At 41.6% G+C, this 24,008-nt stretch overlaps 1 protein-coding gene across 2 annotated transcripts in view; it reads right to left on the reverse strand.

The window, feature by feature from the left end:
• ATAD2B (ATPase family AAA domain containing 2B) overlaps positions 1-16,411 on the reverse strand; it is a 73,685-nt gene extending 57,274 nt beyond the window's left edge. For both annotated transcript variants that reach the window (XM_066180002.1, XM_066180001.1), the window contains exons 1-2: positions 15,979-16,411; positions 690-844 (exon numbers count right to left, since the gene is read on the reverse strand). In XM_066180002.1, the coding sequence (XP_066036099.1) occupies positions 690-844; positions 15,979-16,134 (311 nt within the window). In that variant the 5' untranslated portion in view covers positions 16,135-16,411. The remainder of the gene's footprint in view (positions 1-689; positions 845-15,978) is intronic.
• Between the last annotated feature and the right edge of the window lie 7,597 nt (positions 16,412-24,008).

A 24,008-nucleotide genomic window follows, 5' to 3' on the forward strand; every position in this document is an offset into this window, starting at 1 on the left:
TCAGTAGTGACTTAGAGTCACTCTTACATACAAATCATTGCAAGAACAATTTTGACACGTATACAAACATGAAATACATATCTACAAAAGAATCAGTATTAACTGAAAGTTCATGGATTGGGAACACACTGTGTACACTGTCTCACAGTTACCTGTAATCATGTGAGGAACCTTATGAACACAAGGATATTTATAAAATACTATTAAATCAGAGTTATAAAATAAAATTATTTACTTCGGCTCCAAGTTATAAAAATGTGGCAGAACTGAGGCTATATTCAGTAAAATTTACCTACTAGGCTGAACAACAATGGAAATAAACTTGACCATTACACATTCCCTAAAGACAGTAACACTGATTCCCTAATTAAAATGTCATGTCTTCTTACAGCTTCAGTACGTAAAAATAACAATTATATTACTAAATTTGGATGCATCAAGAATCTAAAACTCAGACTGCATCTCGAATAAAATTACTTTTTATTTTTTGCACAAATATGCATAGAAAGGAACCAGAGATGAGACAACTGATGCAATCCACATTCCTGGAGTCTTAAAATGAAGAAAACTGTGTGAAAATAACATTCAAAAGTACACTCCTGAGCTGCAGCTGACTGCAGAAATAGCATTACTGGGATAACAACACAAAAAAATTGGTCTGAGTTCTTTCTTGTCTTGGCACCAATTACCTGGACTGTCCAGTTGAGATGCTCCATTCCTCTCGCTGCCCAGTACTGCGTGATTTTGATTTGTCTTTGCACACAGGATCAGCATGTTTTGAGGTACGTTTGGCAGGAGGAGATATGTGGCTATCACTCAAACTAGCATCACTACCTTCATCTTTCTGAAAAGAAAAAGGCATCAGATCATACTTAATTGGCTCATTTGCAGATATTCTTACAGAAAAGAGGTAAACTTCAGCTCAGTAAAAGGAAAGACTCTGTCAAACTCTTAGTGACCAACCTGTGTGAAATATTAAAAGTGTTTATTCTGAAAACATTACCAGAAGCTCTGAAAATATTTAATTTCAAGTACTGAACTTCTATAATAGTTTTTCTGTATTTCTGAACAAGTGTTGTTTCTATAATCCATTGTATTTTTTATGTATCATTTATGACACTGCTATTCTCACCTTACTTGTAAAAGAGCTAGTAATGCCATAAAGAGAGAAAAGGACTGTGGAAAATTAAGCTACTTAAAAACACAGCAATTATTTATTCCACTGATGTTGTCTTTGTCTTTAAAACGCTTAAACAAACACCCTTCCTGTAAGAGTTTTCTAGTACCTTGTTCTACCCATCAAACTGTCCAGCACACAGCCAGGAGACGTCCAACATGTTCATTAACAGCATTATGCACGCGAACCACATTACTCTTCGCACCTTTTAAGCACCTAAAGAGTACTAAAAGGGGCCTTTTTTCCATTGCACTTATCAAAGGTAACAGAGACAGAAATTCGAAGATAGTAGCAAGGGATTACTTCAAAGGTGTACACAAGAAATGGACAGACAGCAAACTTCAGAGGATGTGCTTCTATTTAGGTGAACTACCACAACAAAACATAAAACCAACATTTTACTAACTACATATTTTAGCTCATCAGAACAGTCTTGATGACATCCAGTGGGACCCTAGGCAAACCTCATGAAGTTCAGCAAGTCCAAGTGCAAGGTCCTGCACTTGGGTCCAGGCAATCCAAAGCACAAGTACATGCTGGGTGGAAAACGGATGGAGAGCAGCCCAGGGAAAAAAGATTTGGAGATGTTGCTTGACAAGGTCCCCACAATGTGCTCCTGCAGCCCAGAAAGTCAAAAGTGCCCAAAAGCAGCAAGATGGGCAGCAAGTCAAGGGAGGGGATTCTCCCTGCTTATGTTCCCACTCCTAAGATCCCACCTGGAGTCTTGTGTCCAGCCCTGGGGCCCACAACATATGAAGGACATGGACCTGTTGGAGTGAAGTCCAGAGAAGGTCATGAAGATAGTCCAAGGACTGAAGCAGCTCTGGTGTGGAGACAGGCTGGGAGAACTGGGGTTTTTCAGCTTGGAGAAGGCTCCAGGGAGATCTTATAGAACCTACCAGCAACTAAAGGGGCTCTAAGAGACCTGGAAAGGGACTTTTTAACAAGGGCATGTATTGACAGGACAAGGGGGAACAGTTTTAAACTGAGGGATGTCAAGTTCAGGTTGGAAATTAAGTAATTCTTCCCTGTGAGGGTGGTGGGACACTGGCACAGGCTGCGCAAAGAACTTGTGGCTGCCCCATCCCTGGAAGTGTCCAAGGCCAGGCTGGATGGGGTTTAAGCAACTTGGGATAGTGAAAGGTGTCCCTGCTCATGGCAAGGGCTTTCAAACCAGATGATCTTTAAGGTTCCTTCCAACCCAAATCATCCTATGACCCCATGATAAAAAAACTGACTATCCTTCATTGCAACAATAGAGAACCAGTTACCAAATATTAAGGTCCAGGAATTGTCAGTAAGAACTTGAACTATGATAAAGAGATAATTTTACTTAAACACAAGGAGATGATCACAGAAGTCCCATTTCTCCATCAGGCTTACTAACAACAACAATCTGATTTGTACTCCAGACACTTCAACATCACATCACGTACTCAAGAAAATTCAAAAAAGAAAAGGCTTGTTTTTTTAAGAGAGGAAGACAGAATATCACAGCACAGTATTTAGAAAGTGAAATCCAAATGCACGGATGCAGTTTGAGAAGACAGCTCAGCACCACTGTGACACAAGGACAGTCCATGCACTCCCTTGCCTGACTACATCACAACACTGCAACCTCCTTGGATCTCCTCTGATGTTTCTCTGATCCACCCATAAACCAGACCAGCTCAGTAAAACTTCAAAAGCTCACTTTCCTTACCTTAGATGAACTTCCTACCTTGACAGTGATCTTAATTATTTCACTGAGGGATCAGACATGTACAAAAGATAGTAACTACCACCATTCCTAAATACAAAACGCCTGCACCTTGCACAGCACTATAAAATACATGGGCAGCACCCGGCCATTTTCCATAACACTCTGAAACTACAAAATACCAACTTTTTACAAAATCTTAACAGCCTGTATATTCAGTCCTGAACACTGTAAGTATTTGCACATATACTTTCTGCTTTATTCAACCATCAGTTTACTTGTGGACTCAGAGAAATACAGCCCTGCTCAAGTCAATTTTAGTAACTACCTTCAGAAACTACACAAGCTCCCCCGTTAAGGACAGAAGCAGAGTTTCTAGGTAAGCCACAGAACCAGTTTAAAACCGGCTAAGCAAGACAGAGAAAATGAAACTAGGAAAGATGAAGCATGTAACAAAGCTTTACAAGGGGTAACATTAAAGCTACTTGCCAGCAGTGAAATTAGTAATGCACAGGTTCCTGTATTCCATCTCCACCCCTTTCCATTCAAAAAAAGCCAAGCTCCTCCGAGTCCCCTATCATCACCTTTCTCTGCATTTCCTCCAGTGCCTTGCCTCTGGTCCCAAGTCTCAAGTTCAGCTAGGATCTTGTCAGCTGGCAGTCCAAACAAAATACTGGCAGTGGAGACAAATTCTACTTCAGGTCTCCCTCTGCTACAAATATTCACAAAATTCATAAAAGTTGAATATCTTTGAGATCTCTGATGCTGTCAAAAGAAGTACACTGGCAAACAGCTTCAGAAACTGGAAGAGCAGGCTGTCAGTGTGATCGCTCATGTGATCACATGAGCGATCAGTTCTTTGCAGCTGCCTAAGGAACCAGACTAGCAATTAAGGGGTTTATTTAATTAGGTTATTCTTTGTTTAGGCTATTATTTTCAGCTGAGCTCACTTGTCTGCGTATTAATTCTATGCACAAACTCAGCAAGTACAAACCAAGTTAAATTTTAAGACGCTCAAGTCCACATACTAACCTAGGTTAGAGTACATGCTGTGTAAGATGCACTAACACAGAAAATGTTTTACCATGAAGTAGTGACAAAGCTACTACAAAGCTGAAATCACTGAAATTTTAAATATATTAAAAAGAATCCAAGCTCCATTTTCCAGTTAATAGACAATCTTAAAATTCAAGCTCTAGGGAATCAAGTCAAACTACCATCCAGAACCTTCACTACCCACAGTAAAATACGGAGATAGAGTTTTCATAACACTCAAGAGATTATTCAAACTGGGATACACTAGAACAAGAAAGGAAATTAATTTCAATTTGGGAAGCCTATACAGAGAGCAGTCTATCCACTGCTTCCTCCCATTTATAGCAAAACAGGTCTAATGATTCCACAGCACTCAACTTGCTCCCTCAAGGAACTGGGTCTCAAACCATTTATACCTTTAATGATTAAAAATAGCATTTCAGTTCCAATCCAGAAACTTATTACTCCAGAGTAGGTATCATGAAAATGTTCTGGGACTAGAAAGATACGATACAAGCATCAAACTTAAAAATTAAGAAATTAATAATGCAATTGCAGAAGTAGGAACCAATGCACCGAACTCAAAGCTCCTAATGAAACACTGGCACTGAAGCAAATGCACTCACAAGTTGAGAGAATGCAGAGAATATGAATTAATAAAATCTTAATCATGTCAGAAATTGCCTTCAAGCATACCAAAGCAACAAAGAAAAAGCAAGCACAGAAGAATCAAAAAACAACTTTACATAGTGTCAGAAGGAACAAAGAGAGAAACAAAATTTAGTGCAACTGCATTGATCCAACAGAAAAGAGACACCCAGCAAACTCCAGCTCTGATCCAGAACAACCAGAACCACCTCTCATGGAAAGCACTCTAGCTAATAATGTGCAGGGAAATAACTGGCATTAACAGGATATCACCCATGGTCTAGACTGGCAAAACACAGTCTCCATTATCTTTGGATTCAAGAGTAAAATGGAACAGCTGAATGAATACCACAAATCAACTTTTGAGCTAAGATTCAATTCAGGCAGAGGCAGTGGGGAGCAAACTGGTAACACACCTTCACTGAAGACACTTGAACAATGGTACTGATATTTCTAGAAAAAAAAGCTAAAATGAATAACAAAGAAAGAAAACATACCTACCTGCATATTATCTCTATGCTTTCTCTGCTTTGTATGAAAAGGAGAAAGACAGAAACACTGCTTATAACACATCTATGAGCAAGCTACAAACACACTGGTATACATTATTACCTGTGGTCTCTTCTCTATTCATCCCTAAATTTCAAAACACAAATTTGACACTACCAGAGCTTCATTTAAAACATGTAGAGTCCTCAAGTTTTGGAAAACACAAACAAGAAATCCATTAATAAAACTGACCTTTTCCTTCTTAATTTACCCTCTCAGAACAGTGACTACACCAGTGCAGTCTTTGAGCAGGACTGAAGAACACACATAGCAGGGGAGTACTCACTGACAATGCCTTCAGGAATCACAGGAACCAGTTGGCTAAAGCACGACATTTGATTAATTCCCAAGTTAAAATACAAAGATTACTTATAACATCTTTGAAGGGGAACGGGTGTGGGGGGTTGTTTCTTCTGTTCCTTAAATTGAATCTCCTGGCCAACAGAATAACCAAAGAAGTCTTCACTATACTGCTGGTCTGAACACCCCAAAATAATCCTAATCCAGTAGTCTTGGACACAGAGGATGAGTACAAACCATCTCTACCACTGGCATCTCCAAGCATGTGAACACAAGTTCACCAAGTTCTCAAGTAAGAAATGATATAACATTCAAACCACAACCACACCTTGCAATTTCTGAAAAAGACTGTCTGGCTTGCCACAGGTTTGTCTGTACTCAGACACAGGCATGTAGACTTGAATATCTGAGTTATCCACCATGGTCAAACTTGCTGTCCTTGCCACACAGTTTGTTGGGCACACCCTGCTGAGTGTCTGCCACACCCTGAACACTCACACCACTGCTCACACAGCTCCTCACTCCGACAACTTTTCAACTCTTTCTCTAGAATGCTGCAGCAACTGTTTTTTCTACACCCTCTTTCCATGTTTAAGACATTAAATTAATGCACTGACATTCAATCTTCAGCTGACCAATCCTATTTCTCTGCATTTTGTTAAATGCACAAGTAGCTTTTCTTTTTAACCCACTAAACAAGCACAAAAGACCTTGAAAGTTACTTTCTCCTAATAACAATGAAATAAACATTTTCAAAAAATCTGTTTCAGCCACAGGTTTTCAAAAACCTATGCATCTAACTTTAGTTAAATCCTAGCTTCTGATATTGAAATGTAACTTTTCCCACTTCATTAGATTCTCAGAAAAGACAACAATTTCAGACATGTCTCAATCTTATTTTTACTGACTTTGGAGGAACTAAATCCAGGTCCCCTGGTTGTTTCTAACTTTCTATTTTCTAATTTAAAATACATCTTTTGATTAACAACACAACTTCTTGGATGTCCCAGAATACTAATCTGGATTCTTACTTTAAAAATACATGTGAAAAAACTGGTCTGCCTTTTCTCCTACCAGTTCACGCAAAGTTCTTGAAATGGGCTGTCCATCAAAAGATCTGAAACACTCAGGGCTATTTAGTGCATTGAATAAACTTTTATATCCTACAGTATAAAAATATAAAATTGTCTTTCCAAAGTAAAACAGTTATTCATGAAAAAAATGTGACTGTCCCCAGTACCCCAAATAGTTAAGCTCATGTCTCATCCTTGCCCTCATATAACTATTCAGTTAACAAATAACTTGCTTTCGCTAAAACTACAACACATTTCAAACACCAATAAAATACACCAAAAATATTGTCTAGCTGCCTGTCCAATAATTCTGGAAAAGCCGCTTGTTCCTTTGTATATCAGTTTCTGCAAAGGTAAAAATATGGATTAAAACATTAACTCCTAAAAATATAATTGCATTGAAGAGCTGCGTTAAGATCTATTGATGAGAGTTAGGTAAGAGCTAGGTTTTTCTAGCATTAAGCTAATGCATTTTTGGGCTAGGCATAGTAAGCAATTTTAAAAAATCGGAATGCTTCACAATCTCTTTAAGTTTTGTCTGGTTCCAAATTCTACTTACTAGATCAATAAATTTTCTTATGACTGTAATGATGTCATCTGACCAGAACCTAATAAATCCCTTCAAATCCTAGTTCCTTTTTTTTTTTTTTTTTTTAGTTCACCACTTTGCTTTATAGCTTCTTCATCAAAAAAAGGGGGGGCAGGGGAATGAGTAAAACTCTCCTTATGCTTGGTACAAACATTCAGTAGCTGCAGCGCTCTCATGCTCAAACCAGGTACCACACCTTGCCTTACACATCCACAGTATGCCCTAATTTCAGGATGACACACCACACTACCCACTCTCTCCAGCGCCAGCACAGCCTCACAAGCTCCTCTCTTCCCACCCCAACCCACATTTTCCTGGCAAATGCCTTCAGCCCCTCATGTAGGGGAGAACTGGCTGACTGCTTAGTGGGAAGAGGTAAGACCTGATACACTCGTCTGGGGAAAGAAGATAACATGACTGAACTTGAAGCTGAGCATAATACAGCAGACTATATTTGTGATGGTACACAACATACTGCTGCAGGCTGAACATCTACCTTTGTGTCCTAAAAATCCAGTTTAAAAGCACTTTTACTTCAAGGCTAGATTAGATGGGGCTCTGAGCAACCTTGACTAGCAGAAGGAGTCCCTGCCCGTGGCAGGGGGTTGGGAAGAGATGATCTTTAACATCCCTTCCAACCTAAACCATTCTGCCCCAGCCTTCAAATGTCAAGAAGCTGAGAAATAAATGTATTGGGATTAGAGCACATTAACTATCTTAGTGAGAACTCCAGGTTTCATGAAGGCCTCGATGCGTTAACCTTGCTGATAGCTTGAAAAAAGACAACGTCAGTTTAAAAGAACGCATCTTCTGGTTGCAGTTCTCTAATTTCCACTTGTTTGCACACAGTCATTTATCAGACATTGGCTCTCCACAGGTGTTAAGGGAAAATAATGTTCATGCTTAAGTGCTTGATGATCTTCAAATAAACAACTATTAACGTTGTATTTCATTAGTGGTAATGATAGTAAAGAATGCCTCAATTGCAGGATGATCAGAATCCTTTTAACATTCAGCTTCTGTATTTTTTTCCAGTAAACAATGCTCATGTCAATATTAGCCATTAAGAACAAAAAGAACACCATCATCTAGACATTTTTAGAAGCATAAATTCTTCCCCATTCATTCAGATTTAAAAAAACCCCCAAACATATTTCTTGCACTTAAAGTTCTGCTTTATTATTTCAACAGATTTTCATTTTATTTCCTGGAACTCTTCAACCCTAGAATTCAGGTTATTTATTTAATGAGAAAGCTTTTGAGAAAAGTTAAAAGTTTACAAGTTAAAAATATAAGCACTGTTAATTGGGGATTTCCACACCTGCAACCATTCCCTCAGTCTGGTTATAGACAAAAGACACCTGTTTGTATCCACACTGAGTGTCTGTCAACAGCTTCAGTGCTACACACAAAAAACTCTTGCAGTCTACAGGTTACTTAGTTCATGAACGAAAGGGAGAGTGACCTGCAGAGCAGCCTCTGCCAAACTGTGAGAGGCCATAAACAGTGAGCCGAGGTTTATCCTCCCCTCGTCAGCAGACCGCTCCAAGCATTTCCACCATCAGCGCTCCTCTCTGCCTTCACCAAAATTAGGATGGTACTGTGAAATTTCAGCTGATAAACAAATCAGAAGGATGGAGGGGAGGCAAGGGGAAGCCAGAGGATGTGGAGAAGAGGATTAGTTTCAGCTGGACCAGTAACGTGATCCTGATCCAGCTGATCAAATGGCCTGGCAAGCATTAATATTGGTGAGCCTGTTGTTTTCACAACTGCAGAGTTCACAGCCAGAGCTCACAGCTCACAGCCCATGTGAAATCACGCACCTGCAGAAGAGCAAGTCCACTGAGAAGAGTTCTCTACTTGTTGTATGAGGTCCACACCTCACTTGGAAGTTTTTCTACTAGATCCATTTAAGTAAACTTTTTAAAACCACTGATCCTCCTTATTCAACACTGAAGGAATACTAAAGACAACACATTTTTAGTCAGAACTACATTAACCATTTCTGTGAGTTTCTAGACTCTGCTAACAAAGACTTTTAAAGCAGAAATTATATTTATGTAATGAATCGAGAATCAAGAACAATTACAATTCTGATGAGGAAGAAATGAAAACATTCAAATGTTTTTTCCTACCCTCAGTCCTCGAAAATTCATCTTGTTTCTGCTTAACAGTCACATCCTAAACAAGGCTTATAGAACATGGCCTCTTTCAATACTACTATAAACCTAAATAAAGAAGCAGGATGATCTAAATGAGAATAGCAAAGAGGAGAACAGAGTGAGAAGCCCTCAACTAGACTGTTCCCCAAGGTTTGGACATGACCAGGAAATAGACTCAGGAAACTAAGCAAGGAAGTGTCTGCAGCGAGGGAAATTAGGAAGGTGGCCTTCTGTGTGGATAAAAAATAGGATTAAAAAACACTTCTCCAACCCTAGCTACAATGCACTTGAAGCAAATATTTTCAAGAGAGAAAAAATAAATTAAAACTGTGTACAATTGTGACAAAAATCTTAAGAGTGATGTACTGAAACTTAACTAATAATAAAAACAAAATTCAAAGCCTGAAAGATATATCAGAGAAATAATAGAGGATAGTTATTAAGTATCTGGAATGAGGGATTGCTGAAGCACGGCAACAAATTTCACTGCAAGTAATCTCTTCCACATGTAGAAAATGAACAGCTTCTTCATTTCAGGTTATCTAAATAGCTTGGCTCAACTATTTCTCCATTTAAAATGAAGGAACTGACTGGAGGCTGGAGAAAAGCAAAATGCCCCCTTCCCAAATTATGAAAACAATCAAACCAAAGCATCTGCTCCAAGTGCAACTGGACACAAACTTTCTATCAAAGCTTTACATTAGTTAGGTCATCAACAAATACTACTAGAATAATAACGGTAAAACCACAAAATTCAGTACAGGCCACAAGAACTATGGGACCTGAAGAAGCTTTTAAGTTCTGTATTTCTAACAGGAGAACTAAAGCTGCCTCCTTCATACCTAGTTCAGCTGGAACTGAAGTTAGTACAGCATACACATACCCAGAGCAAAAATGAAAAGGCTTACAGAAGATTACACATTAATCTTAAAACTGGTTGAAAAGTTGTCTGTTTTAGTAACTACCAAGCAAAAAGGAACAAAATTTATTCAGAAAAAAAATCCAAGCACGTATAAATGCAAACCAACACTTAAACAACTTAAAGCAGAATTAATGGTTAAAATAAACCATGAAAATCCCATCAAAGGTAATGAAGACAATATTTCAAGAATGAAGTCAGACTGAAAAATTGTTTAGAAAAACCAGCTAAGCATGAAGTGTACACAAAAAAAGGATAAAAAACATATTGTCAGCTCCCTTTGCAATAAATGGATTCATGAGTGATATTACCCACAGAAAAAGTAATCCATTAGAGCTAAAACATCTAATAAACAATCAGCAATCTTTCAAAGGGTCACAGCTACAAAACAGCACACAAAATTCACAGCAATGAAAGCTTCAGCTCGCTGATGCTTACTTGCTGCATGCTTTGGCTCAAGATGGGTTTTATACAGTTTTACAGATAAATCATTCAAAGCATCATTAAATTGGAATTAAAACTTTTCCACAGTGTGGCAAACATTCAACAATTTAGGGCAGGATGTGCAAAACCATACCACGTGCAACTGAAACTGCAGGGGGATGTAGGTGATCAGAATATAATTACCTGAGCTAATTATCTTGCATAACCCCAAGCTGTATGCAACCCTTGCAAAATTGTCATGGGCTGTCTCACAGCCATGGGTCAAATCTTCTGTTTGAAGACAGAGAAAGTAGTTGGAGAAGCAGCTTTTATTAATATTACTTTGGGACAAGCCCAATATTCAGAGGAAGCAATGCAGCACACAAAACATCAACACCATTTCCTGAGTACTCTTTGGAGGTCTTATCCATTCACTGGACTAGCCCTTAGATTGCTTCCTTTGAAAGCCCTGGAACAGCATGACACCAAGGATAGCCAACTTTGAACAGGATGCACCACTGCCTCCCAAAACAAACCACGGGCACTTCAGGTGTCCTGACTTCTGAGAGCGGCCGGAACTGATCTGGCAGGATACATAAGAAGAATTCAAACTCAGGACAGCCCTTCAGAACCACAAAAGGATCACAAATGCCAACTGCATGGTATTTTGACAGAAACCTGAACAAAGACTGCTTCCAACAATTGCTCCATTTCCCACTGCTCACAGCTGTATTAACACCATACAGCCAAGGAATAGCCTGCACAACTCATTTTAGAACACTGATTTTTCCCTGCTAAATCCCAAAAGAGCAGCAGACTACTAAACCAGAAAGAACCCAAGACTTTATTACACACCGAAAAGATGAGCTTTCCTGGGAATCTTCCCTTAAATTAAATAGTTTGGAATAACTTCACAAGGTTTTATATTTCAGGACGTATTTCAAAGAACTGTAAAAGCATTAGCCTCAGCACCTTTACTGATGCCACTGCAAAGTCAAACACGAAGGCAATGCAGTTCTTTAAAACACAGATATTGGACAGGATGTTTTTCTTGAAGAGCTTTACACATAGATGGCCAGCAAGTGTCCTTTATCCAGCATAAGGAGGAAAATCTAACTTTTTCTATAGCTTTATTCTAAACACCAGAGCATCCAAAACACCGTGAGACACTCTGCCCACACAATAAAGAAAATATGCCTGTCAGGGTCTCTCATAAAGGAAAACTTGATTTTTAGGAAGCTCTATTGGTTATGGTTAAAACTTGTCATTTAAGAGAAATCACAGTAAGTTTTTCATTTTCTATGTTTTCAACAGCTGACCATTAAAGGTTTTTCAAAGAGTAAAATGCAGCAACAAGTTTATGCTACAAAAGCTGCATTATCGCCCAGAAAACAAAAAAAAAACCAACTTCTATTGCTACAGACTGAGAAACTACAGTGAGAGACGCTGAAACACCCTGGCATCGCAGGGCACAGAAATGCTGCTGAGCTCTCTACCTTTCCACGCTCCAGCACCCGGTGTCACTCCCGCAGCCCCTGATTGCTCCCATTAGCAATTAAGTACAATGGAGAGCTCTAGGTTGCACCGCGCAAGTTGAACAATGTTGGCAGCACTACTTTTAGCGAGGATCATGTGTTACAATTATCACCGTGCCCTCAAGTAGCTCTTAAGGCACTGCTAATGCTTCTTAGCTAATTAAATTAAGCTAACCTTGTATACATTTCTAAAATGTCTAACTAAGTACACTGACATGATTCAAGAGTGTTTATTACACAATAAATTCTTGATCAACTTTTGATTTGTGCTTTGAGATGACTAACTGCCAAAGAAGTGTTACCAGCAATCACAACTCAGTGTCTGAAAACAACAGACATCAGTAGATACAAAGTGCAAATTTAACCACTTATGGTCACAGGATCCTCAATTTTTTCATAGTGTGAATGAAGTCCACTGAACGTATAAGCCTTGTGTTAAAACTCTATGCCTCTGTGGAAGATTTTGATGAGCTTTTCTTGTCAGAATGCTTTAACAGGAAACTAGAACGCTTCCCAAATTTTAATGCTTAGAAGAAAAAAATCTGTATTTTTATACGTGTGTATAATTTGTGCAACAACAGAATATGTATTTATGTAAGCACAGCTTCAGAACCTACTAAATAAGGTGTAAATCAGTCCTGAAAACAGGAAGAAAACAAAGGCCAGTTTTTCCCCTCTGTACCCTCTCTATGCACTCTGCTATGACATCATCTCAGACAATAAACTTCTTGGCTCCTTGATCCATTTAGTGAGGGATTTTGTTCATTTTAATCTGGCTTCTGGTCAGCAGACAGACACACACGTATTCATCTCCATCACTGACTGCGTGGTCGCCAATCAATAATTCAAACCAGTTTACTTTTCAAAGCCTGACGTCATTGCTTTCTCCAAGCTGAGCGAGTACTACTGAGGGAATACACTGAACATGATAAAGGCATTTAAACTATTACAGTCCATTTCCACAAAATGTGTGTTGCCTCCTGATTCAAATCAAACAAAAAAGTACACTGTGCACATATAACTCAAAATAATATTGAAGCAGAAGACTAGAAACTTAAGTCAAGTTCTTGGGAAAGGAGAGAGTCAAGCCTATCCTTATAAATGTATGCAAAAAACCCAAACAAATGGAAAAAAAAAACCACACACACAAAAAAAGCATATCAGAAAAAGCCAACTGGAAAAAATAAGAAGGAAATAGATACAGAAGAGGTAGAAGGCAAGTCCTATCCCCTCATTTCGTCTACTCAGCATCTTACAGGATGCCATTAGGTTACTAACTCAGTTTTTGTTGCTAATAGGGAACAGACAGATGATCTTTTAAAATACATTCTGAAAGGTGGCTACAAACATTTCCACTGAAGAGCATTTCTCAGGAAGTCCCAATCAAAAGCTCCATGCAAGAAAATTAAGTCACACATTGCAAACAAGAAGCATCCCATCTCTGCCAGAGCTCCAAACTCTAGCTGCCCATTAACCCAATTAACTGCTGGTAGCAAGGCTGGTTTCCTGATGTGACACCCGAAAGATTTAGAAAGGACAGACTGTTCCAGTCAACTGCAAAAAAACCATAACAAAACAAAATATATATATATATACAACTGCATGAAGACGATCCCAGCACGCTCTCTGAACAAAGCCTCACTATCTGTGTCCCGACAGTCGCTTCCAAAAGCAAAGGCTTTGTCTCCCTACTGCTATACTTATTCATGTCCTAATCACTGAGATCCTTCTCTGGCACTACTTCAAGAAGATTCAGAAGCTCAGAACGACACTACGTTGCTGACAGTACTTCCATCTAAAGAATAAAAAGAGTTATAGAAAAACAACTTTAAAATACAGTGAGATATACATATTTTATAAAACACACTGGATGGGGGAAATAAGAAAAAAAAAAAAACCTTCTTGGACAACTTCTGCTCATGTTTGGCAATTATATCTTAAAAGGAAAGAAAAAATCCACCACAAAAGCATGAGATGTGTTGTGAAGTGAAACAAGTTCATTCCCATACACCAAAATTTACATTTAACTTTAGAAGAAATGCTCTTTCAGAACTGTGGGAAATTATCTGAGAAGTATTTACAATATTTTACACTATTTTGCACAATCGCCTTTCCTTAAACCATGACAATAATATAATTTGAACATTTTAATGATTTGTAGTAAAAAAAAACTGTTCATGAATTAAAAATTCTTGGAAAGAAGCCCAAGCTAGTTTTCTTAGCAGCAGTAAACTCCCTGAGAAGCAAGCCAGTAAGGGTTACTTCAAACTTTGCTTCACAAACCACAAGACCCACGATATGAATAAACAGAAAGTGCACACTAGAACAAGCAAAACAGCTTTTTACAGCTATGGTGTTGCATCCCCAGGAGTCCACTGAAACTAAACAAGGGAACAAGGAAAAGTAAGAAGGGGGAAGGGTAAAACTGTGAAGTATGAAAGAACTGAAAGAGAAACATAGAAAGTATAAGATATCTCATGAGTGATTTGTATTTGGTTTAGTATTTTAGACCAAATGGATGGGGTAAAAGATTTTGTGAGAATTCCAGGTGACATCCTTCTGATCTGCCTCTGACTGCTGCTGCTGTTTTTCTCCTTGGCTGATTAACTTCCTCCTTTGCACGGCAGGGACGTGGTCAGTTGGTGCAGGACTGTCAAACACTCGGACCCCCAAATTTCACTTCCATGTTTTCATTGCTTTTATAACATACACACAAAGCAGGCAGCTCTTAATACCAGTTAAAACCTTCAAAGCAATACGTGAAATTTCATCAACCAAAGAAGAAGTCCTGCCTACAATTCCTCCTGTGGGAGGAATTTCTTCACAGAAAGGATCATTAAACATTGGGAACGGGTTGCCCAGGGAGGCGGTGGAGGCACCGGCCCTGGAGCTGTTTAAGGAAAGACTGGATGTAGCACTCAGTGCCATGGTCTGGTTGACAAGGTGGTGATCGGTTGTAAGACGGACTCGATGATCGCAGAGATCTTTGGCAACCTCACTGATTCTGTGATTCTTCGATAAATAAAAACAAAACCTGCAGGTCTTGTCAACAGAGCTGTTTAGAGACAAGGAAGAAAGGAGACTCCAGAATTCTTTCTTCCAGTTATAATTTAACAAATGTTAATTCTCCAGATCGGGCTGTAGAATTTCACTTGCAGTTAGCCCGTCTAACCAAAGCTATCACAGCGAGTTCGGCTGGGGAAGTATTCAACTTAAACTTGACAGCAAAAATTACACCCTCCCTGCCACAAAAGCGGGGCGGGGGGCTTTCCCGAACGCCAGCTTCCTCCCGTCGCAGCTGCCAGCCGAATCGAGGTCATTTAGGGAAAAGGTTTAAAAAAAAAAAAAAAAAAAAAAAAAAAAAAAAAAAAAAGCACATACACACACACACAAATCAAACCCGGGCCGAGGTTTATTGCGAAGTTGCTGCGGGCGCAGCTCCCAACTTTTGTCTGGCGGCGGCAGCGCCGGGCGCGGCCGCAGGGGGAGCCCCGCGCCGCCGGACCCCGCCGGACCCCCGCCCGCCGCCGGCCCCGCCGGGCACCGGCACCGCGGCCGCTCCGCCGCCCGTGTCCCCGCCGCCCCCGCCCCTGTCAGCGGCCCCCGCCGCCCCGGCGCTGGCTCCACAGGGACTGCGGCTCTCCGCAGCCGCCCCTCGCGTCCCTGTCGGCTCCGCGGTGCCTCCTCGCCGCGGGCTGCCCGCCGGCCCCACCGTCCCTCCGACAGCCGGCAGCCGTCTCGGCACCCGCCCCCCCGCGGGCTCCGGTGCCCGCGGCCCCCCTGCCCGGCACCAGCGGCGCTGTCCCCAGCGATTCCCCGGCCTCGTCGCCTCCCTCCCTCCGGTCCCCCGTGGACTCCCCGGTCCTCACCCGCGCTGCCGCCGCCTCCTCCAGCCCGGCCGCATCTGCCTTGGTGCCCCTCTTAGAAGAGCGGGTGCGGGACGAGATGAAATGGCTGCCGGCCCCGGCCGCCGCGGCCGCCGCTTTGCCCAGGGGGCGCAGAGAGCTCTTCCTGGTGTTCACCATGGCCCCGGCGAGGGGGGACACGGGGGGCGCCGCCGACGCCGCCGCCGCCGCCGGCGCGGAGGGAGGAGGGAGGGAGGGTGGACAGGCGGGGGCTCGGGTAGGGAGGGGAAGGGGAGGGAGAGGGGGAAAGGGGGGAGGAAGGAGGAAGGAAGAAAAGCCCTCCGGGGAAGCCGCTCCGCCGGGCAGAGACGCAGCCGCAGCCTCGCCGGCTCCTCCCGCCGCTGTCGCCGCCGCCTCTTCGGCTCAGCCCGGCTCTAACTGGCCGCCATTACTGTCCCTGCTCCCTTTCTCTGCTCGCTCCGCGCCGCCCCCGCCAGCCGCCGCCGGGGGGCGCTGCGGCCCCGGCGCGGCCGTTCTATCCCGGCGCCGCGCGCTCTATGGGCCCGGCCCGGCCCGGCTTGGCCCGGTGGAGGCCGCGGCGGCCGCGGGTCCCCGGGGAGCTGCTCCGGCTCCAGCTCCGGCTCCGCGGCGGGGACCGAGCGCCCACGGAGCTCCACAGCCCCGCCGCGGCCTAGAGAGCCGCCCGCCGGGCCTGGCCCGGCGTGACCCCGTGAGGCGGGGGAGCCGCCGCCGCCGCCGCCCCCCCTCCGAGGGTTGAGCCGACGGCTGGGGAGTTCAAGGGCAGCAGGAGCGGCTGCCCGGGGCCGCGGGGGATGAAGGGCAGCGCTGGCATCCGGGAAGGGGCTCAGCCGCCCGTCCTGGGGGGGCTGGAGCCGTCGGGTCTGCCCGCCCAGGGAGGCTCTTGCCAGGAGCTGACCGGACAGCTTGGGCGAACAGGTCTCCCGAGGATGAGATCACCATAATTTCCTGTGGAAAAGTCTTTTCACAGTCCGGTGAGCCTCATTATTAAGAAGTCCCCGTGATATCCAGGCTAGCGGGAGTGCGCCCTTGCTTCTCCCATCGCGCCAGTCACCGGCAACGGCCCCTGCGTTCTGCCTCAACCTGCGCTTCATGTTCCTCGCTCGGTCCTTGGAAGGCTCATTTCTCCCCACCTTCCTCCTTATCACAGGTGCATGTCAGCGGGGCGAAGAATACAGCGCATTACCCTACACCGGATGCCTAAATGCTTTTCAGATTACTCACAAACTATAACCCTTCAGCCTATTCACGAAGCCAATCCCTTCTCGCCGATGTAAGAATCATTCTCTCACCACTTGTTGCCCTATACAGAACTGAACCTCAGTGCGTGCACGTAAACCAAAAGCTTTGTGAAAGAAACGTAGCTGAGGAACACAAGCATACAGCTGTAGGTGACCAAGTCTCAACCTTTTAATTTTCACACTTACTGGTTTGGCACTGCTGGGCAAGTCATTTCAGTGCTTCTTGCTTCCTTAACCAAAAAGAATAGTATCATGAAATTACTGAGCACGTGGTTCTGACTGTTGGGCTCAAACAATCTTTATCAAAGTACTTTTATTGTTTAAAGATGGAAAGATAATATTTTAGTAAAGAACGATACATTTTAAAAAACTATTATTCTGGTTTACCTGCACACTCCCACATCTTTCTTTTCAAGATTACAGTCTGTAAAAGCGTGGTAGAATGTGTGCTTAAAAATAGAAAATATGCGACAATGACATCAGGCATAAGAAAATCAGCTTTTTAAATATCCAAGCAAAAAAAAATCTTACTGTGAATAGCAGCAAAATTTTAGTTTTATGAGATCCTCCAAAATACAGTGCATTTCAGGGATAGGAACTGTAATGTCTCAACTGACATTCTCTGTTTAGAGCTTGTAATCTGTATTAGCAACACTACTTGATCTCCTGTCCCAGAATCTCCAGTGTCTTTCAAAAGCAGAGTAGTTCTGCTCAATGAGATTGGTTTTAGTAGGTTTTATATCTTTTGTTTCTTCATTTATTTGTTTAAAGGTTATGATGGGATGTAGTAATTTCATACACATGTAGGCTAAAGGTGTATTTTAATTAAAAACCTACAAGGGGTTTTGTGAATGGTATTTGGAAATCACATCCTTTTAGCCTTCAGAAGTAGGAATAGAAAGAAACTGCAAGAGACTGCCGCTTACCAAACACCAGGAGATATGTTCAGTAACAGTATCACATCATATATATATAATGATAAATAATGTGCTTTAACATTTCAGTACTGATTGGCCATGAAACTCAGATATGGTTTTCAAACTCTGTTGGTCTGGAAACAAATGGTGATCTTCAAGTTTTTGTACTCGTCACAAAAATATCCCCATTTTGGGAAAACCAACAGATGAGTGGCCCAAAAAAGGGCCCAGGCTGCAGCAGTTACAGTGAATGTCATAACTCAGGATTGCAGTCATTGGCAGGGCTGTTTGGGGAAGCTTGCATAACATCTGCTTGCAACATGCCTGATTCAAACCAGCACTCCTCCTCTCATGAACACTGATGACTTTTAAAAAGTAAAATAAATGCAGTCAATATGCAAGCAAATTGGTTTTCCTGGGTGCCTGTCCAGATCTACTTGAAATAACAGAAATTCCCCAACTCAAAAGCTATTTATTCTATATGTGCTAGATATTTATACCACAGTTGTGTCTTTTTTTTTCCCTTTTGTGTGTGTGTGTGTGTGTGTGTGTGTGTGTGTGTGTGTGTGTGTGTGTGTGTGTTCTGATCTCATTCCTGTGAGCCATACCCAGAGAGCACTCTTTATGATGCCAGAGGGACTACTGTGGAGAGATTGATGTAGTTAAAAATCCCTGATCTCTGCTTTGAACATTTGTAGTGCTTCATTCTCATTATGTTAGCATGGTAGGAAACACAGAAAGACATGCTTCATTCTGGATGTTTACTCCCTGTGTTCTTTTTCACAGATGGTTTTATTTACAGGTTTCTTAGTTGTCTTGTTCCTCTTACAAGGTGTGGCTGGTTATTTTGACTCAAACAGCTTATGGCTTTATAGCTTCCATGTCAGCCTCATCACCATTTTTAGTACTGACAATATAAATAAATCAATCATAAGTTACAAGGTTTGCTTGGTAGCTTTGATTGGATTTTTTTTTTTAATGCAGAGAACATGTTAACATAGGATTAACATTTTACATCACACATACTTAGAGATTTAAATGTGGTTTTACAATGAAAGATGAATTACTGTAGAAAGGGATTTAGAATAATTTCACTAATCCAAGAATTTACTTGTTCCAATTTTTTCTATCTGCTGTTGGTTCAAGTGTCATATGAAGACAGAACAGCAATAAAAACCCATTTAGGCTCCCTTCAACACTCTACATGCAGGAAATGCTTGGGGGGAAAAAAGTAAGAACTCTGAGTAGTGAGAGACAGTGAAAAAATTAAGGAGAGAAGGACTGAAGCCACATTCCACCAAGTACTACATTAAAAAAAATTGTAGAGCTCATTTAGTTTCAAGTAGTTTGTCTTGTAGTTTGGTCTTACAGACAGATGTCTAAATGCTTCTACAAATAAATGCCATTGGGAACGACCATATTTCAAATAGAAACAGTTTATAATGAATGCTGAAGCTCACAGCAATGTTCAATGTCCTTTTATCTCCAGTTGTTCAGAAAAGAGATTAAGGTATCTGAAAATGTACTAAAAAGAAGCCACACCATCTGCCAAGGCAGGTACACCACTGGGAAATTGGAAAAATATGAAAAATGACTTGAGCAAAAGAGTCCCTTTGCATTAAACAAGAGTTGGGGAATGAAGTCATATTGGGACATCATGATGTAAGAAGACTTTAAAAAATTACCCAGGAGGGAAAACCTTGTTTGCTACATGAATGATATTTAATGACACAAGAAACATTTGGAGATGGAAGATTTTTTGTTGTTGTTGTTGTTGCATGTCCCTATTTTACCAGGAAATCAGGAATTACAACCAAAGAAAAAGTCCTTCATCCCTTATTCAGAACTTTTGCAGAGTTTCTTCCTAGTAAGGACCAGAGGGCTCTTTTCAGTGAGTTACCACTTGCTTCAATCATAGGCAATTTACCAGAGATTACTTTGCAATATCTCTGAATAGCAGTAACATTCCAAAGAATGGAAATCAAATCATCTTTTCAGGCCTCTATTTATAAGCTCATATGTGCGCCTTTCAATCATGCTGTCAACTCCTCCTGGTTTCAGTTGAATCTTGAAATAAAAAAAGACTTGCTACAACTCACAAGAGATCTTGCTTTTGTAAATGCACCCTAAGCCTTTTCCTGAGGGGGATATTAGGAAATTAAGATTGTGTGATTACTCCTTTGAGAACTGTCCATTATGATGATCTAAGTTTGGAAACTTCAAAGAAGCAGTGTCCAGTAATCAGGATTGGTACTACCTTGAACTGGAACACAGTGATGATACAATCCCTCCACATTGCAGGCATTTTGCTATGTTATTAAAGAAGGCTCATTATTTGAAGACTGCCATTGTCATTCAGAAATGGATAATAGTTATGATTTCAAATTAAATAGTTAATGTCCAGCGCCATGATCAGCACACCTATCTGAAGATTGTTTTCCACACTAGATAACATCAGTGCAACTTGAAGCAGGATCAGAGAGTAACTTTCTTAAATAACATTAGAAAGGAGTGGTAAAACTCACCTCCTAATATTTCAAAATTATCTTCCCATCACATCTGGCCATTAGCTTCCATAACATTTTTCTTGTTGAGCTAAGGTCACAGCAGATAGTTTTTCTAATGATAATAATTGTGTGAAACTCATAGGCTGACGATATTGCAACCAGGCATCTGCAGGGTCTGTTTTTCACAATCATTCAGGCTGTAAATTACTGCCATCTTGGACAAAAGTGGCAAATCATCTCACTTTGGTGCTTATGATCATTAATCATATGAAAGTAGCACTGCCAGCCTGTTACTATGCTGGGTGATGTATAGCTTTGTAGTAGAAACCAGACTCTGTCCTAAAATGCTCACAATAAAAATAGGCATTTGTGAACACGTGTAGATAAGCTTCAGCACCATACAAATGCATAATGGCTTGATTAGGATCACATGGCAAGTCCATCAAAAACATTATTGCTTCATAAATCTCCCTAGTCCTCACACACAATCTTTGCCTTCAAACTGTGGGGTTTTGTTACAGGTCCAAGAACGAGCTCATAAAATACACTACCATGTCATCATTGTAGTTTCACTTAAAAGTGTCTTTGAGAATTCATGACACATTATTTCCAAATGTGTGTTATCTGGTGCAAACAGTTGCTCAGGCTGCCTTGAATTTTTCATGGGCTTATGCATTTCACACTAATTTTAAAACTGAAGCTATATTCAATTTTCTTGTGTATTTACAGTCCAAGAGTCCAGCAATGTGTGGATATTCATTTCAATGCACGGATATAATACCCTCATCATGAATGCTGATTCACCCATGAAACAACGACTTGCTTTTCCAGTGCATGGCTGATTTCCTAGAAGGATTGTTTCCCTTAAGCTACTCCCCCCTGTGTGGCAGCCTAGAAGGTTTAACATTCCTTCAAGGACCATTCATCCTATGCAGAGGAACTGCTGTCTTAGTGGAATTGCCATTTACAGGATACCCAGACCCTGTTCTCCTATTTATTTTGCAGTCCCGGTTCCCTCACAGTGTGTTCCTGCTCTGTGTGCACACACTTAAAAAAGGCTTCAGGCAACAGCTCCTCTCTCAAGCTAAGGTCAATCAATATGGCTGATGTTTAATTATAGGTAGCTGACAGTGTCCTCTGGAATAGGCTAACCTTGTTAAATATAAGGTTTAAAAATATCCCTTCAAAATTAATTTTCTGCTTGTTTTTAGATGCCCTGTGTGTGCTGGATCTCCGGTGACCTTGACAGGACTGGTGATGACAGCTAAAACCCTGCTTTACATTGTCAACACTAAGATTCACTCCTACATTATAAAACAAGTTCGGAGGTTGTCACTATCTTCCACGCCAGTGCATCTGATCTCTCCTGACAAAGGGGCATGAGATGGTTGTATTCATCTCATGAATACCCTGTTAGAGGTTTTTCAGCAGACACAGTCTGGTCTGTTTGCTTCTATTCACCACACGGTAAGAAAAGGACCATTTGCTTCTGTTCATCTAGTATACTGCCAGAGAAAAAGCTGTATGAAATGCACGGAGTCTAAAAGGATTTTAGTGATGTCTTGATTGTAACAACACTCTAACTTGAAAATTTCCAACTTTAAAGAAAATATTTTTTACATTATAAAAGAGTTGCAGATCTTTCTTAAGATTTTTGTTACTCCTATGCTTTGTCAACAGTTTGACTCCTGAGGGAGGACAGCACTACTTAGAAGAGCTTTTAAAAAAACACTGAATTCACTAGGACACTGATTTCTATTGCAGTAGGTCAGCATGTCTCCAGCTGTACTCTGATTTCCAGTAATAGACCTAAATCTTCTAAATCAATAAGTGATTGCAGCCAGGATGCCTGCACCATTACACCAGGTAAGCCCAACCTCAGCTCCTTCTATGCTTACCTTAGGGTCTGTCAAATTGTTGCTGAAAGGGCCTCCAGGAAAGGGTTAAGCATATTAATGAACTTGTGTGTTTAATGAAATGGAGACTGTGTACTTAAAATAATGAGAGAAAGTTTTAAGCAGTCCAGCACTGCAATCCAACTTTCTGATGTTTTAGCTTAAGGTTTTGTAAATTCCTTGACTTTTCTACAGTGTCATGATATACGTGGTTTAAGTTCTAAATATATAAAACCTGTTTAATAGAATCAGTAACACTTGTAACAAACAAGTACCTTCTATTTGAAAATGTCAAAGTATTTTAAACATAAAACCAGGGAGAATAGAATCTCAGCAATCAGTGTTTTGAAATATAAGACTCCATGTATTTTAACAAAAACAAAAGGCAAATTTCTTACTATCTTCCCTGAAGATTCATAAGTAGGAGCTCTAATTAGATCTCATCCAGTTAAAACTTAACAATTAATCCAAACTGTCTTCAAAAGGATCAGTGCATTGTAACGTGCATTCTAAAGAGAAAGAAATTATAGCTGTCAAATGTCAGACTTTACTTCTGTTGCTCACCCATCACTGAACTTTGAGACTACGCATCTTATTTTAATATTCCTGAACAATGTGATTTTAATTGATGCGATTAAGGGATTGCAGAAACGTGTCCCACGTGAAGACGACACTCAATGAAGTATTACCTCTACTTTTAGAATTACCTTTGATCGCACTTGCAGATTCACAGTGGATTTCCCATTAATTAGCGTGAATTAGATAGTTGTGGCTGTTCAGTTTAGGTTAATTCTAAATGTTTTACAGTGCATCGCTAATTATTGGGGGAAAAAAACCCTAACCCCTATTAAACAGCCTGCAGGTGCAAGAGATGCGTTCACTCGGCTCCGTGCGTGTTCTACGGGCTGGCAGTTTCTCCGCGGTGTTGGCCTTGGATACTTGGATAACTCCTGGCACCACCACGGGACCTCCTCGTCCCGCAGAGAGCGGTTTCCCCAAGGCCCAACACAGCCCAGGGAAATCAGCTTAATCCTTCTTCCCTCCTGAAGATCCCATCCCATTTTCCCGTCTGATTCACCCTCGGGAGCTCTGCTTCCCAGACACCGCGCCGCTCTTTTGTCCTCGGTGTGAAGCCTCGGCTGAGCTCCTTTTCACATATGTCAACACTCGCCCGTAATTAGCGCTGGCCGCACAATGAGCCATTCCCGCTCTCCAAAGGGCTCAGCGTGCGGCTGCTCCCGCCGGGGGCGCGGGGCCGGGCGGGTGCCCAAACACAGGCACCATTCCCCACTGTTGTAAATGCCGCGGCTCGATAGACGGACACACAGACCGTCCTTTGTTCCGCAGCCGGGACAGAGCTGCCTTCGCAGGCTCAGGCCGGGCAGGGATGTTTATCTCTGCTGTGCAGAGCCAGGTCTTGCCTGGGCGCCGCCGCAGCGGCACGGGGGATCCGGC

The sequence above is a fragment of the Chamaea fasciata genome, unplaced genomic scaffold (assembly GCF_029207755.1).
Source record: "Chamaea fasciata isolate MVZ Bird 193981 ecotype frontalis unplaced genomic scaffold, bChaFas1.0.hap1 SCAF_3, whole genome shotgun sequence".
In the NCBI taxonomy this organism is placed as follows: Eukaryota; Metazoa; Chordata; class Aves; order Passeriformes; family Sylviidae; genus Chamaea; species Chamaea fasciata.